Here is a 13,742-nt window from a genome sequence, read left to right on the forward strand (position 1 = left end):
ATATCTCCAATGGCCAGAGATGGGACATTAGATGGGGAGGGCTCTGAGTTGCTACAGAGAATTCTTTCCCAGGTGTCTGCTTGGTGGGTCTTGCTGACATGTTCAGAGTCTAAGTGATCACCATTTTGGGGGTCAGGAAGGAATGTTAGGTCAGATTGGCAGAGACCCTGTTTTTTTCCCTCTTCCTCTGCATATTGAGGCACGCGTCACTTTCTGATTTAAACTAGAGCAGGCCTGCACAACTCATAAAGCGGCGAGGGCCATATTACTCTAAAGAAAACAACTGAGGAACCGCTCCCCACTCCAGCTCACCTCCGCTCCACCACCACCACTTCCCCCGAGCGCCCGCCGCTCGGCTTCTCCTCCCTCCCAGCCTTGCTGCGCAAAATAGCGGTTTCGCACATGGCAAGCCTGGGAGGGAGGGGGGAGAAGCAGAGCGGCGGCGCATTCAGGGGAGCAGGCGGAGCGGAGGTGAGCTAAGGTGGGGGGGTGCAGGAAGTAACGGGGGGTAGAGGAACCACTCCCCGCTCCAGCTCACCTCCGCCACCTCCCCCGAGCGCCCCGCCGCTTGGCTTCTCCTCCCTCCCAGCCTTGCTGCGCGAAACAGCTGTTTTGCACGCAGCAAGCCTGGTAGGGAGGGAGAAGAAGCGGAGCGGTGGCGGCGCGCTCAGGGGAGCAGGTGGAGTGGAGGCGATCTGGGGCAGCGAGGGCACTTTTTTCCCATGCCCCGGAGTCGGCACCTATGGTGGCCGGCGGCAGAACGCCGCCCCTAGAAATGTACCACCCCAAGCACCTGCTTGTTTTGCTGGTGCCTGGAGCCGGCCCTGGAAGAGGGGATGGGAGCAAGACCAGATCAGTAGAACAGGTCAGCCACCGACTCACCACTCGCCTCCTCAGCCCCCTTGCCCCGGCTCACCTACTCACCCCCCGCCACTGCCCACCCGCTTGCCTCCTCAGCCCTCCACCCTCCCAGCTCGCCTACTCATTCCCTGCCACTGCCCACTCGCTCACCTACTCAGCCCCCCTCCCTCACCCGCCACTTGTCTACTCACTCCCCCTCCGCCCGCCCAGTGAGCCCATCTACTCAACCCCCGCGGGCCGCACAATGAGCCCACGCAGGCCGCATGTTGTGCAGGCCTGAACTAGAGTAAATAGTCGATTCTCTATTACTTAAAGTCATGACTTGAGAACTTCAGTAGCTCAGCCAGAGGCTAGGGGTCTATTATAGGAGTGGGTGGATGAGGTTCTGTAGTCTGCAATGTGCAGGAGGTCAGACTAAATGATCATGATGACCCCTTCTGCCCTTGAAGTCTATATGAATTGGGTGCTCAATTCCCATTAATTTCAAATGGGAACTGGGCATCCAAATGTTTTATGTGGTTTTGAAAATCCCCCCTGTGATTTCTGAAGATGCAGATGGAGATTCTGGAGCCCAATATCTGCAGCAAGAGGTGAATTCTGCAGCCTAAGAACCGAGGAATACACTGGGCCCAGCTGTAATAAGGGAAATAATATTTATTTACCACCCACCTGCCCAGGCTTCCCTCTGCACTAGAGAGACACCCCTACAGAGTTCTGGTTGTGAGGAGTGTGACAAGGGCAGGCAGCTGGACAGAAGCTTAGCAGCAGCCCAAGATCAGCAGAGAAAACCCTCTGCACAGTGTCAGTTTCCTTCACAGGTTTCCTGGTACAAGTAAAATAAAACAACTTAGCAGAGTCTGTGGCCACGTTCACTTCATGCAGCGGCACAGACTGAGACCCCAAGGGCAGGGCCCCCTGTAGAGATCTGAATCAGTCACTCTGTGTCCAGTGGATGTTTCACCTCTGTGCTGAGACTCCAAACAGCATCTGCATCAGTTCCGATTGTGATGGTGGATGAGGTGATGTGGGCTCCAGTTCCCTAGGAAATAGACGAAGACCCAAGAGCTCACTTCACACAGGTCACCAGACATCGTCCTTGTATCATTGTCCTGAGCTGTTACTGACCGACTGTACCAGTGCCCTAGCAGTGAAAATAACAGAAAACCACTGGCCATCATGTACAGCCCCCAGCTAAAACCTCTCCAGCACATCATCAATGATCTTCAACCTATCCTGGAAAATGATCCTTCACTCTCACAGATCTTGGGAGGCAGGCCAGTCCTCTCTTACAGACAGCTCCCCAACCTGAAGCAAATACTCACCAGCGACTATACACCATACCACAGAAACACTAACCCAGGAGCCAATCCCTGTAACAAAACTCGTTGCCTACTCTGTCCCCATATCTAGTCTAGCAACACCATCAGAGGACCCAACCACATGAGCCACACCATGAGGGACTCATTTACCTGCACATCTACTAATGTGATATATTCCATCATGTGCCAGCAATGCCCCTCTGCCAAGTACATTGGCCAAACCGGACAGTCTCTACATAAAAGAATAAATGGACACAAATCGGACATCAGGAACAGTAACATACAAAAGCCAGTAGGAGAACATTTCAATCTCCCTGGACATTCAATAACAGATTTAAAAGTAGCCATACTTGAACAAAAAAACTTGAAAAACAGACTTCAAAGAGAAACTGCAGAACTAAAATTCATTTGCAAATTTAAAACCATTAATTTGGGCTTGAATAGGGACTGGGAGTGGCTGGCTCACTACAAAAACAACTTTCCTGCTCTTGGTATTGACACCTCCACATCAACTATTGGGAGTGGACTACATCCATCCTGACTGAATTGGCCCTGTCAACACTGGTTCTCCACTTGTGAGGTAACTCCCTTCTCTTCATGTGTCAGTATAATAATGCCTGCATCTGTAATTTTCACTCCATGCATCTGAAGAAGTGGGTTTTTTTACCCACAAAAGCTTATGTCCAAATAAATCTGTTAGTCTTTAAGGTGCCACCGGACTCCTCATTTTTGTGTGTGGATACAGACTAACACGACTACCCCCCGATATTTGATTAAATGTATAGCTTTTTAAATGCCTTTTGAAGATTCTGCAGCTTGTACTAGTGCTAGTTGGAGTAGATGGCCTCTGCAGTGTGTATAGGAGAGATTAGAGTTACTCTTTTCTCTGAGCAAAGCTTGTACTCCACCATGTTTTCCAGAGAAGTTTGCAGCTCCATCAAATCCACAATCAGCCATGTGTTTGGGGTTCAATTGACAAGTATTTAACTCTTTAAGTTGTGGGTTGTCAGAGATGCAGGCGATGTGTCTTCTATAACCTGAACATCTAGAAATTCTTCTACTGACCTACCACTGCTATCAAGAGAACGTAGGCAGACTTAATACTTGACACTCATTTGCATCAGTGCATTCATCAGCCATTTATGCACATTTTCTGAATGCGGTGAGAGAGTTCTTCACTTTTTCAACTGCTGAGGCTTTCAGTGTGGCACTGAATGCTTCTAACCAGTCAGTTGAGTTTCTTGCAGAAAGATAGTGAGCATTCGCTGGTCTTGGTCAGAACCAGTGCCCAACTTCCGGATTAACAAATGACAATGCACTTAACACTGGACTCCAGTTTGTAGCATGTGGTATCTCTTGCTTAAAGAGAAAGTATGATGTGACAGCCATGTTTGTTCGCATAAACTGTGTTGTGTCTCCAGCATTCTTAACAGCCTCATTAAGTACTTCTAAAATTGGCTTTGACAATGACTGGCTTATAACGCTTTCTTCATGTCGATGCAGTCCAGAGGATTGGTGTTTTGCAGCCTTTTCACATAGTTTGTCAGCATTGGCTTTGCTGATCAGGCTGGCAAACCAAGCTCCTCCACTTTTACTATATAAATCCATGGAATGCTCACAGCTTGAATACTGCATGCAGTCCTAGTCACCCCATCTCAAAAAAGATATACTGGAGTTGGAAAAGGTACAGAGAAGGGCAACTGAAATGATTAGGCATGTGGAACAGCTTCCATATGAGGAGAGATTAAAAAGACTGGGGGACTTTTCAGCTTGGACAAGAGACTACTAAGGGGGGGATATGATAGAGGTCTATAAAATCTTGACTGGTGTGGAGAAAGTGAAAAGCTCCCTCACATAACACAAGAACTAGGGGTCACCCAATGACAGTAATAGGCAGCAGGGTTAAAACAAACAAAAGGAAGTACTTCTTCACACAACACACAGTCAACCTGTGGAACTTTTTGCCAAGGGCTGTTATAAAGGCCAAAACTAGAACAGGATTTAAAAAAAAGAACTAGATAAGTTAATGGAGGATATTGTCCATCAATGGCTATTAGCCAGGATGGGCAGGGATGCAACACCATGCTCTGAGAGCCTCTGTTGGCCCGAAGCTGGGAGTGGACAACAGGAGATGGATCACTCAATAATTGCCCTGTTCTGTTAATTCCCTTTGAAGCACCTGGCATTGACCACTGTCGGAAGACAGAGTACTGGGCTAGATGGACCATTGGTCTGACCCAATATGGACATTCTTATGTAAAAATTAATTATAATATAATAAAAATGTTTAGTACAGGAACTCCCAACACCAGCCAAAATTGATCACTTGGGCAACACAGCTCTGTCTGCTGGAAACCTAGGCAGAGTAGGTGAGTTCATGTAAATACCGTCTGGTCCTGAAGCCTTCCCCCCACCTCTGGCTCATCACTGGCTATCAGAGGAGAGCTCATTCAGACCTTGCTTACAAATCATAATTTTAAATTATAAGGTTGGCCGACATTGCCGAAACGAATGTGCCGACATTGTCAGAAAAAACAACAGCTGTGTGAGGAAGCCAGTCTTTGTTCGTAGTTTTCTAACCTACTCTACTTCTTCAGGTACAAGTATTTTATCATACACTGTATATGCTTTTAAATTGTGTTTTAATGCTTCAATTTCAATTGAAATTTCCCACCAATGACAAAATTGGCAACACTGTCGTAACTAGTTGACCACTGGAGGGGTGTTTGGGAAATTCAGGGGGGTGTACAGCCCCCCGGGGGGGTGTAGGGAAGGCCTAGTCTCGCTGAATAAAGTTCCTGCTGCAGCACCACTGGAGGGGTGTTTGGGAAATTCAGGGGGGTGTACAGCCCCCTGGTCTCACTGAAAAAAGTTCCTGCTGCAGCACCTCAGTAGGTTACATCAAAGAGACGCTGCAGTGACTAGGCATTGGGATGTCTGTGTCTTTAAGAACCCAGCCCTGGGAAGCCCATGCTGAGAGGTGCTGTCTGTGAGAGGGAAAATAAAAAATCCCCACTGCTCCACTCACCCTCTGCCCCTGCCTGTGTTGGGGTTTTGCCTTCTGTCACCCTCGGGCAGCGCCTCACCCCTGGCTCCTTCCCCTCCCTGATTTTGCCCTTCAGCACCTTCCTAACCCTGCTTCCAGCTGCTTGACGCCCCTGACCAGTCAATTTTTGCCCCCTGCTCAGACCCTGGCTACCTATACCTATCTCATAGAACTGGAAGGGACCCTGAAAGGTCATTGAGTCTAACCCCCTGCCTTCACTAGGAGGACCAAGTACTGATTTTGCCCCAGATCCCTAAGTGGTCCCCTCAAGGATTGAACTCACAACCCTGGGTTTACAGACCAATGCTCAAACCACTGAGCTCTCCCCCTCCTCCGATTTGCCACTTCTATCCCCTGTAAAAAGCACTCAGCAGAATCTTACACCTAGTAAGGGCAGGGTGAAGGGCAGTGGCTTCAGCACATGTTATTGAGCATGGTCAGTTTGTTCCCAGCATATGAAGTGCACCCCCTAAGTTGCAAATTCCTACAGACAGCGGTGTCCTACACTACACGAATGAGCCACATAAGGGAAACCTGAAACATTTTACATCAAACATTTGATTTTTCTTTTTATCACTAACAACAAAAACAGCCCCCAAGCCCGGCACCCCCCATCCTGGCACCCCAGGAAGTCACCTCGGTTACGAACCCCCAAATTCGGCCCTGGTCCCCAGGTCACTCACCGAGGCTGCAGCCCCAGTGCCGCACACGGGTCATGCCGCAGGAGAGTTTGAGACCCGACCCATCATCGTTATTGTTGTGACATTTGTAGCTGAAGTGACCGGGCCGAGCCCCCTGCCTGGGCCTTCTGCGCGCTTCAAAACTGAAAGTAGAGAAGTAAGGGGAAGTGAAAGTAACGGTCCCTGTCCCGGGCTGGTTGTGGGTGGAGCAAATTCCTCTGAAAGTACCAGCCCCCCCGCAGGGCCCGGGGCTGGGGGGAAGGGCCTGGGAGGGGCAGTTTCCCGGATGAGCCAGTGTAGGGGTGTCAATGCCCCCCAGCTGCTGTTCCTGCTCCCCAGGGATCGCTGGGTTCAGTAATTCCCCCGCCCAGCACCGCCCGCCACAGCTCGGTCCGGCTGGGAAATAAAGCAGCAGCCAGTTCTCAGCCCCCTCCCCGCTGCCCTGCCATAAGTGGAGGCAGAACGAGGAGGGAGGGATGCTGGGGGGGGGGAAGGAGCTGAAATTCGGAATCACTGAGTGGGAACCGGGGCAGGAAGCAACAGCTGGTCAATGGTGGGGGGATCAGAACGGACTGACTGTGACTCAGGCTAGGATGACCAGACAGCAAGTGTGAAAAATCGGGATGGGGGTGGGGGGGGTAATAGGATCCTATATAAGAAAAAGACCCAAAAATCGGGACCGTTCCTATAAAATCAGGACATCTGGTCACCCTAACTCAGGCACTGCCGGACTGTAGCTGGCTCGGCTCCCGCAGGCGCTCAGGGCGTCAGAGCCGGGGGGGGGGGTCAGGGAGGGCAGCAGCTCTGGGACTCGCAGACCCCCATTCCCCCCAGGGAGTGGCGGCAAGCGGCAGGTGCCCAGAACGGGTCCAAGTCCCCACCCCAACCCCGCCTCAAGCTCTGGCAGGGAGTTCGGGTGCCGGAGGGATACGGGCTCTGGGATGGAGTTTGGGTGCTGGGTGCAGGCTCTGGGCTGGGGCAGGGGGCCAGAGAGGAGGACTCCCCCCCCCAGCCGTCTGCCCACTGGCAGCAGTGAGTTCCAGGGAAGGGGGATCCTCCCTGCCCCCCCCAGGCTGCTGCTCAGGGGGTCCAGCCAGGATAAGCCCGGTCCTGCCCCCATCGGACTTGACTCGGAGTCACTGCCGGGGGGGGGCTGCCAGGCGCCTCCTCCCCTCCTCCCTTTACAGGCACAGCAGCCGCCTCAGACTGACCCCGGTGCCCAGGGCCAGCTCTAGGCACCAGCGCTCCAAGCATGTGCTTGGGGCAGCACTTTCCAAGGGGCGGCACTCCAGGCCCCCCCCTTTTTTTTTCTTGGGGCACAAAAAGCCGGGAGCCGACCCTGAACCAAGATGTTCCCTGTCAGCTGAGGCTTTCAGGCTGTGCTGGAACTGACGCTGCAGTTCTGGCTGCAGTCGCTAGATGGCGCTCATGGCAGCCGGAGTCGCACAGGCTGGACGGCAGTTCAGGCTGCCCGGCCGCTGGAGAGCCGGAGCGTCATCCCCGGAGCTGAGCCCGGCTGTGGCGGCGAGAGGGGCTCAGCTCCGGGGGATGATGCTCCGGCTCTCCAGCGGCCGGGCAGCCTGAACTGCAGCCAGCCTGGGTGTGAGGAGCTGGGGAGGGAGGGAAGTGGGGCCCGGGATGCAGGGATGGGGGAGGGGTCCTGCTGCTCTGAGTCTCCCCAGGGCGGCGCGGCGTTTCCCCGCCCGAGGGGGCTGTGCAGGCGCCGCCGGGCTGGGCAGGGGGCGGATCCCGGCTCGCGCGCTGATAGGGCGAGTGGCTGGGCAGCCTGAGCTGCCAGGGAGCTGCCGCCGCCCCCTCCTGCCCCCGGACCCAGCCTGCTGCGCACCTCCCCCGCCTCAGCCCTGCGCTGCCTGCCCTGGGCGGGGAGAGGCAGAGCCTGGCTCCGAGCGGGGCAGCAGGGGATACTGCCCTGCTGGGGGACCCCCGCAGCTCAGGCACCTGGGGGTCAGTGTCTGTCCTCTCGGACGGGGCTGGGGAAGAAGCTGTCAGCGCCTGCCCCCTCAGCCCTTGTACCCCCCATCCCGCTCGCAGCCCCTCCACTTGTACCTCCCCCATTGCTCCTTCGCTGCACCCCTTCCCCTTGTACTCTCCCTTCACCCACACCTCTCCCCTTGTACCCTCCCCCAGCCCTCTCCTCTCGCACCTCCCTCCTCCCCTGCACCTCTTCTCCCGCAACCCTCCTGATACCTCCCTCCTCCTCCACAAGCACCCCCACACCCACTCCTCTGCCTGAACCCTCTTTACTAGCTCCCCATCCCTTTCTGGGTACAAGGTTTGAGGGATAGTCCCTATGCCTTCCATATGCATTTGGAGCACTAAAGATGGGGTTGTGGGGGCGAGATTTATACTAAAGTGAAATAAAAATAGGAGAAACGGTTTGATCCCCACTGCAAGTGTAAATGGGGATTGCTGTGGTGAACAAGGAGGTCATGGTTGGGGGGGAGCTCAGGGCTGGGGCAGCAGGGGGTGCGGGTGGGGGGGGAGAGAGCCCAGGGCTGGGGCGTGCGGGTGGGGGGGGGGAAAGAGCCCAGGGCTGGAGTGAAGGGCAGCCAAATTTTTTTTTTGCTTGGGGCGGCAAAAAACCTAGAGCCGGCCCTGCTCATGAAGCCCTGTACAGGGGCCCTGGACAGTAAAGAAGAACTCTTCAACTACCGGCTCAGCAAGTGCAGAATGGTGGTGGAGTGAGCGAAACCGCATCCTCAGCCCACTCCATTTGGGCCTGGTCGGGGCCTCTCCCAGCTCGGTGCCTGCGCCGGGAGCTGGTATTGTTTGCCAGAAGGCTGGGCACTTCCGCCTTCTGGCCAGGACGGGAGCTGCTTCCCCGCCAGTGGGGACGGAGGGGTTGCTCTGCCCCTTGGGAAGATGGCAGCTGCTTCCCTCAGGCTCTGGGGCCATGTGCAGAGCCTTCTTCCTGAACATCCTCAGGAGCCTGGCCATCCTGGAACCAAGCGGGGAGCAGGTGTGAGTCTGGGGTCAAGGCAGCCTTTCACTCATGGGCCTTTTCGGTCCCTCCTCATCCCTGCTCCAACCAGAGCAGCCCCTTCTCCCCCCACAGGAGTGCAGGGAGTGCAAGCTACACACACTGGCAGGAGTTCATTGCATGATCTGCTCCCAACGTTCCCCCTCATAATCCCTGCTGCTGCTGCAATATCCAGGAAGTCTCAACCTTTTAGAGCAATGGGGTCAGTCCCAAAGACCATCGGTTACTCTGGACAAGCAGCCCCCTCCTGTCATCCCAGGCCACACTCCCCTGCCCAGGCTAGAGAAAGAACAGAACCCAGGAGTCCGGACGTCTCCTGGGAAACCATTCCCCATGTCAAAGTCACAAAGACCCTAGGCACAGGAAGATCAGGGCACTCCTCATTCCCCATTGATTTCCATGCTCAGCAGCTCACAGGGTCTGGCCCAACTCAGAGACTCTCAGCCTGGGGAACAGTGTCCCACAAGGGAAGGGCTGGGAGCCCCATTGCTGGAACCTTTCCAAACACACTGGAGATGGCTCTGGAGAAGCCCCTGCCCAGTCAGAGAGTGAGGGGCTCTTGGGGGCTGATTGCAAATGAAATCCCACTTTGGAGATGTTCTCTCCCCGTTTCTGCCTCTCCCCAGACAGACAGGGGAAGCCACTGAGGAACCCTAATTCCACTCACTTGCTCTAGGTGATGGTATGATGGATGGCGGATGTTCAGGGTCAGCAGATGTCCCTCACCCTCCTCCTCATTCTCCAAGCCGAAGGCAGGCTGGAGAGGGTGGTGATCTGAGGAGTTACCCTGCCCAGCCAGCAGGCAGGGTGATGACAGTGGGCGATCGACTGTCTGTGAAAAGAAGGCGTTTGTCTTATTGTCAAGGGACGGAGAAACTCAGCCAGCGGCAGCGGGGTGCAGAACACTGCCCTAGTGCGGAGGTGACAGCGCCTCCAGGATCCTGACCTCCCAGCACTTATACACTTTCCTGGAGCCTCCCAACCCCCCTGGGCTGTAGCAATGGGACCCCAACCCTACTGATGGCAAACGGGCCTGAGCTACCGGCTCAGGGTCACACCAAGTGTCAGAGCCATGGATGGACTCATTCACTAACCACTGCTGCACACTCCCTCCCACAGCTGGCAATTGCAACCAGGCCCTCATGTCCGGTCCCCCTGCCTTTGAGAGGGAGTGTCACTCCTGGTTCCATTGCTGCCTATTGATCTGTGGGACTTTGGGCAAGTTACTCCCCCTCTCTATGGCTCTCTGGGACTCACATCCCTGAATGGGCTTTAAAAAAGACAATGGTTCAAGTTTGGCCCCAATGATTTCTTGTTTCTCTAGACTAGCCATTTTAGCAAAGTTTAGAATTCTTGACGTTCAACACCTGGAAACATCCCTTTGCAGACCGCTAGAACATCCCTTATCTCACCCAGGCTCACTGCTGCCTGGAGTTAAAGAACTGACCCTATTCCCTTTGGACATACCCAAGGTATCACACAGCAAAGCGGTGACAGTGTCAGAAAGAGAAGCCAACAGTCCTGACTCTTGTTCTAACTAACAGACAACAACCCTCCCGGAGGCAGGGATAGAGCCCAGGAAATAAGGGGTGAAAATTTTCATGGAAATCGTTTTCTGTCAGAAAATCCATTCAGACTAAACCACTTTGTTTCTTGAAATCATAACAAGTAGGAGGAAAATTCTTTGCAAAAATATTTGTTTGCAAAAGAAAAGCATCTCCTGTTTGTCACAGTGCATTAAACTGTCTCGTCATACATAAAGGGGAGACACTATGATCTAGAAAATTAGACGAGATGCTTCAGTCTGAGCTAAGTAGTTGCTGCTCTTAACAATTTCAAAAGAATAAAATACCAATAAAACAGAATATTATGTCATAATTTCATTTGGCTCAATGTGATAGGACAAACCCTATTCTGCACTGCTACTAGTGACACTCTTCAATGGATCCCCATCATCCACCCATCATGAGGTACGTGGGAGAAGATTGTTATTCGTACTTGACAGAAGGCGAAACTAAGGCTGAGAAAGGAGCAGTGACTTGTCTTAGCTGATGCAGCCAGTCAGTAGCAGAGTTGATCTCAAATGAGCTACAGACCAACAATTGTTCACAGTAATTATTCAGAAAGTATTTTAGAAGAATTGGAATGTTAGAGAGGATCATGAACTGCTCCAAGACAATTAATGGAGAGCAGCATCAACATTGGTCAACCATATAACTGGTTGTGACTTATTTGCTTGGTCATAAAAGAGAACAACAAAGACCAGAGTTTCCTCCCTGTCAATAGCCCCCTCCTCAGCCAATCAAGGTTGAGACTTTGAGGGGTGGGAGGCGACGGGTTCTCATCAAATAGCCCAAAGAATGGCCCAGGTCAGCACCGAGGAGATCACTCTCGAAGCACTATTCCAGTCTCACCTCTCTGTGAGGGCCTCCCACAACACCGCTGGCCCCCGCTACACACACAGAGCTCCTGGTGGTGGGAGGAGAGCAGAGTAAAAGGACAAAGGAAGCAAGAAGAGAAAGGTAGGAGGGACAGAGGAAAAGGGAAAACAAAAAGGAGAAACCCCAATGTCCCCAGTGATTCTAAGAGACAAAGTCCTACGTTGGGAATACAGTGCTGCTACCTCAATCTAGTGTTATCTGTTCCTGGAATTCAGCCGGCACCTGATGGATCAGACTGAACAGGTTCCAAACCTCTCGGAGGCTCCTACCTTCTATACAGGGACGTGTTTTCTAGCCAAATCAATAAAAAAAAAAAGAAGAAAACTCCGAAGAGGGTCCTCCTTGCACACACGTACGTGAAAGTGAATTGTCTCTCAGTCCTCAAGGAGAGACCTCGAGAAGGAGACGTGCTGAAGCAAACCCACAGGGATCTCCAAGTTGCCCCTGTCCTGCACCCTTGTCCTGCCTGGCTGATGTCAAGATCTCTTTGTGAGATCTTCTCCTCCCCACCACCTTTGTCCAATAGGCTGAGGTCCTGCCAAAGGCCCTTGTGATGTCACTGCCACACCCACCCCTCCCCTGCAGTGCTGATGTCCTGCCCCGTCCAGCCACATTGGATGTTTGAGCTGCTTCCCCTGGATCACCCCACTCAATGACTCTTCATTGTGGGGATGACACCGACTACACAGTAGAACACGAGAGGCTCTTCCCCAGGCCGCAATCAGGTTTTCATAAGTTAGTAGACTTTATGGCCAGAAGGAACCATTAAAGCATTTAATCTGATCCCCTGCGTATCCTAATGCCTTCTGTATGTCAGAAGAGCTGAGTTTTTCTTTTACTCACAGATTTTCCAGAAAGGCATCTAGTCTTTATTAGAAGAGATCAAGAGATGGAGAAGCCATCATTTCTCTTGGTAGTTTGTTCCAATGATGAATCACCCTCTTACAAATCTGGGTCTTATTGTCATTATACTTTTTCTGATTTCTGCTTCCATCCATGGGTTCTTGTCGTGCCTCTCTCTGCTAGGTAAAAGCCTTTTATACTCAACATTTTCTCTCCATGAAGTCAAGCAACTCACCTCTCATTCTTCTTTTGTATATACTAAACAGATTGAGCTTTTTCAATGTCTCATTAAAAGGCATCACCCCCATCACTCAATTATTAATCTTTTCTGTACCCTCTCTAATATTTTTAACATAATATTCAAAATGTAGACACAAGAACTGGATTCAACATTTCAATATCAGTCTCACCAATGCTGTATCACTTCCCTTTCCATACTCACTACTCTATCCATCCAAGAATGGCTTTAACCTTTTCTACCAGTTTCACATTGACAGATCATGTTGAGCAGCTCGTCCACTATGGCCCTGAAATCCTTTTCAGGGTCACTGCTTTCTAGCGGACTGTCCCCCATTCAGTAGGGTGCCGCCTGACTCCTTTGTTACTGGAAGTATGGGTTTGCATATGGCTTTATTAAAACCTAATTATTCAGTAAGTATTTTAGAAGAACTAGTCCATTAGAGAGAGAATCATGAATTACTCAAAGACAATGAATGGAGAAAAGCAGCAAGAGCAATCAAATACATGTTTGGTTATGGCTCATTTCCTTGGGCTTAAAAGAGAGTAACAAGGACCTGAGTCTCCTCCCTCACAAGAGCCCCATGCTCGCCCAATCAGCATTGAGACTCTGAGAATCAGAAAGCTGAGAGTTCTCACCAGATGTCCCAGGTCACCACCAGAGGGAGTCACTCTTAGAGCACTATTCCAGCCACATGTCTTTGGGAGGGCCTCCCACAATGAGAGTTGGAGTGCAGACCCTCCTGCCCCCCGCTCCACATGCACAGACAGGTCCTGGTGGTGAAAGGAGAGCAGGGGGAAAGGACGAAGATGCAAGAGAAGAAGAGAAAGGAGGGAGAGACAGGAAAAGGGAAAACAAAAAGGAGAAACCCCAATGTCCCCAGTAATTCTAAGGGAAAAAGTCCTAGGTTGGAAATAAAATGCTGCCCCCACAATCTAGTGTTTTCCTTTCCTAAAAATCAGATGGCACCTGATGGATCAGACTGAACAGGTTCCAAACCTCTCGGAGGCTCTTACCTCCTGTACAGGGATGTCTGTTTTCTAGCAAAATCAATAAAAGAAAAGGAGAAAACTCCGAAGAGGGTCCTCCTTGCGCTCACATACATGAAAGTGAATTCTCTCTCAGTCCTCAAGGAGAGACCTCGAGAAGGAGACGTGCTGAAGCAAAGCCACAGGGATCTCCAAGGTTGCCCCTGTCCTGCACCCCTGTCCTGTCTGGCTGATGTCAAGATCTCTCTGTGAGATCATCGCCTCCCCACCACCTTTGTCCAATAGGCTGAGGTCCTGCCAAAGGCCCTTGTGATGTCACTACCA

The 13,742-nt window shown here is 52.0% G+C and overlaps 1 protein-coding gene across 7 annotated transcripts in view; it reads right to left on the reverse strand.

Moving 5' to 3' along the window:
• Positions 1 to 6,049, reverse strand: part of LOC135975004 (butyrophilin subfamily 2 member A1-like) — a 47,714-nt gene extending 41,665 nt beyond the window's left edge. For 3 of the 7 annotated variants that reach the window (XM_065564953.1, XM_065564948.1, XM_065564947.1), the window contains exon 1: positions 5,910 to 6,049. In XM_065564953.1, coding sequence (XP_065421025.1) covers positions 5,910 to 5,943 — 34 coding nt within the window. In that variant the 5' untranslated portion in view covers positions 5,944 to 6,049. Of the gene's footprint in view, positions 1 to 1,822; positions 1,901 to 2,330; positions 2,413 to 5,862 lie in introns of all 7 variants that reach the window. The other 4 variants (XM_065564950.1, XM_065564949.1, XM_065564951.1 and 1 more) reach the window with 4 other exon arrangements.
• Between the last annotated feature and the right edge of the window lie 7,693 nt (positions 6,050 to 13,742).

Source organism: Chrysemys picta, chromosome 12 (genome assembly GCF_011386835.1).
Source record: "Chrysemys picta bellii isolate R12L10 chromosome 12, ASM1138683v2, whole genome shotgun sequence".
Classification (NCBI taxonomy): domain Eukaryota; kingdom Metazoa; phylum Chordata; order Testudines; family Emydidae; genus Chrysemys; species Chrysemys picta.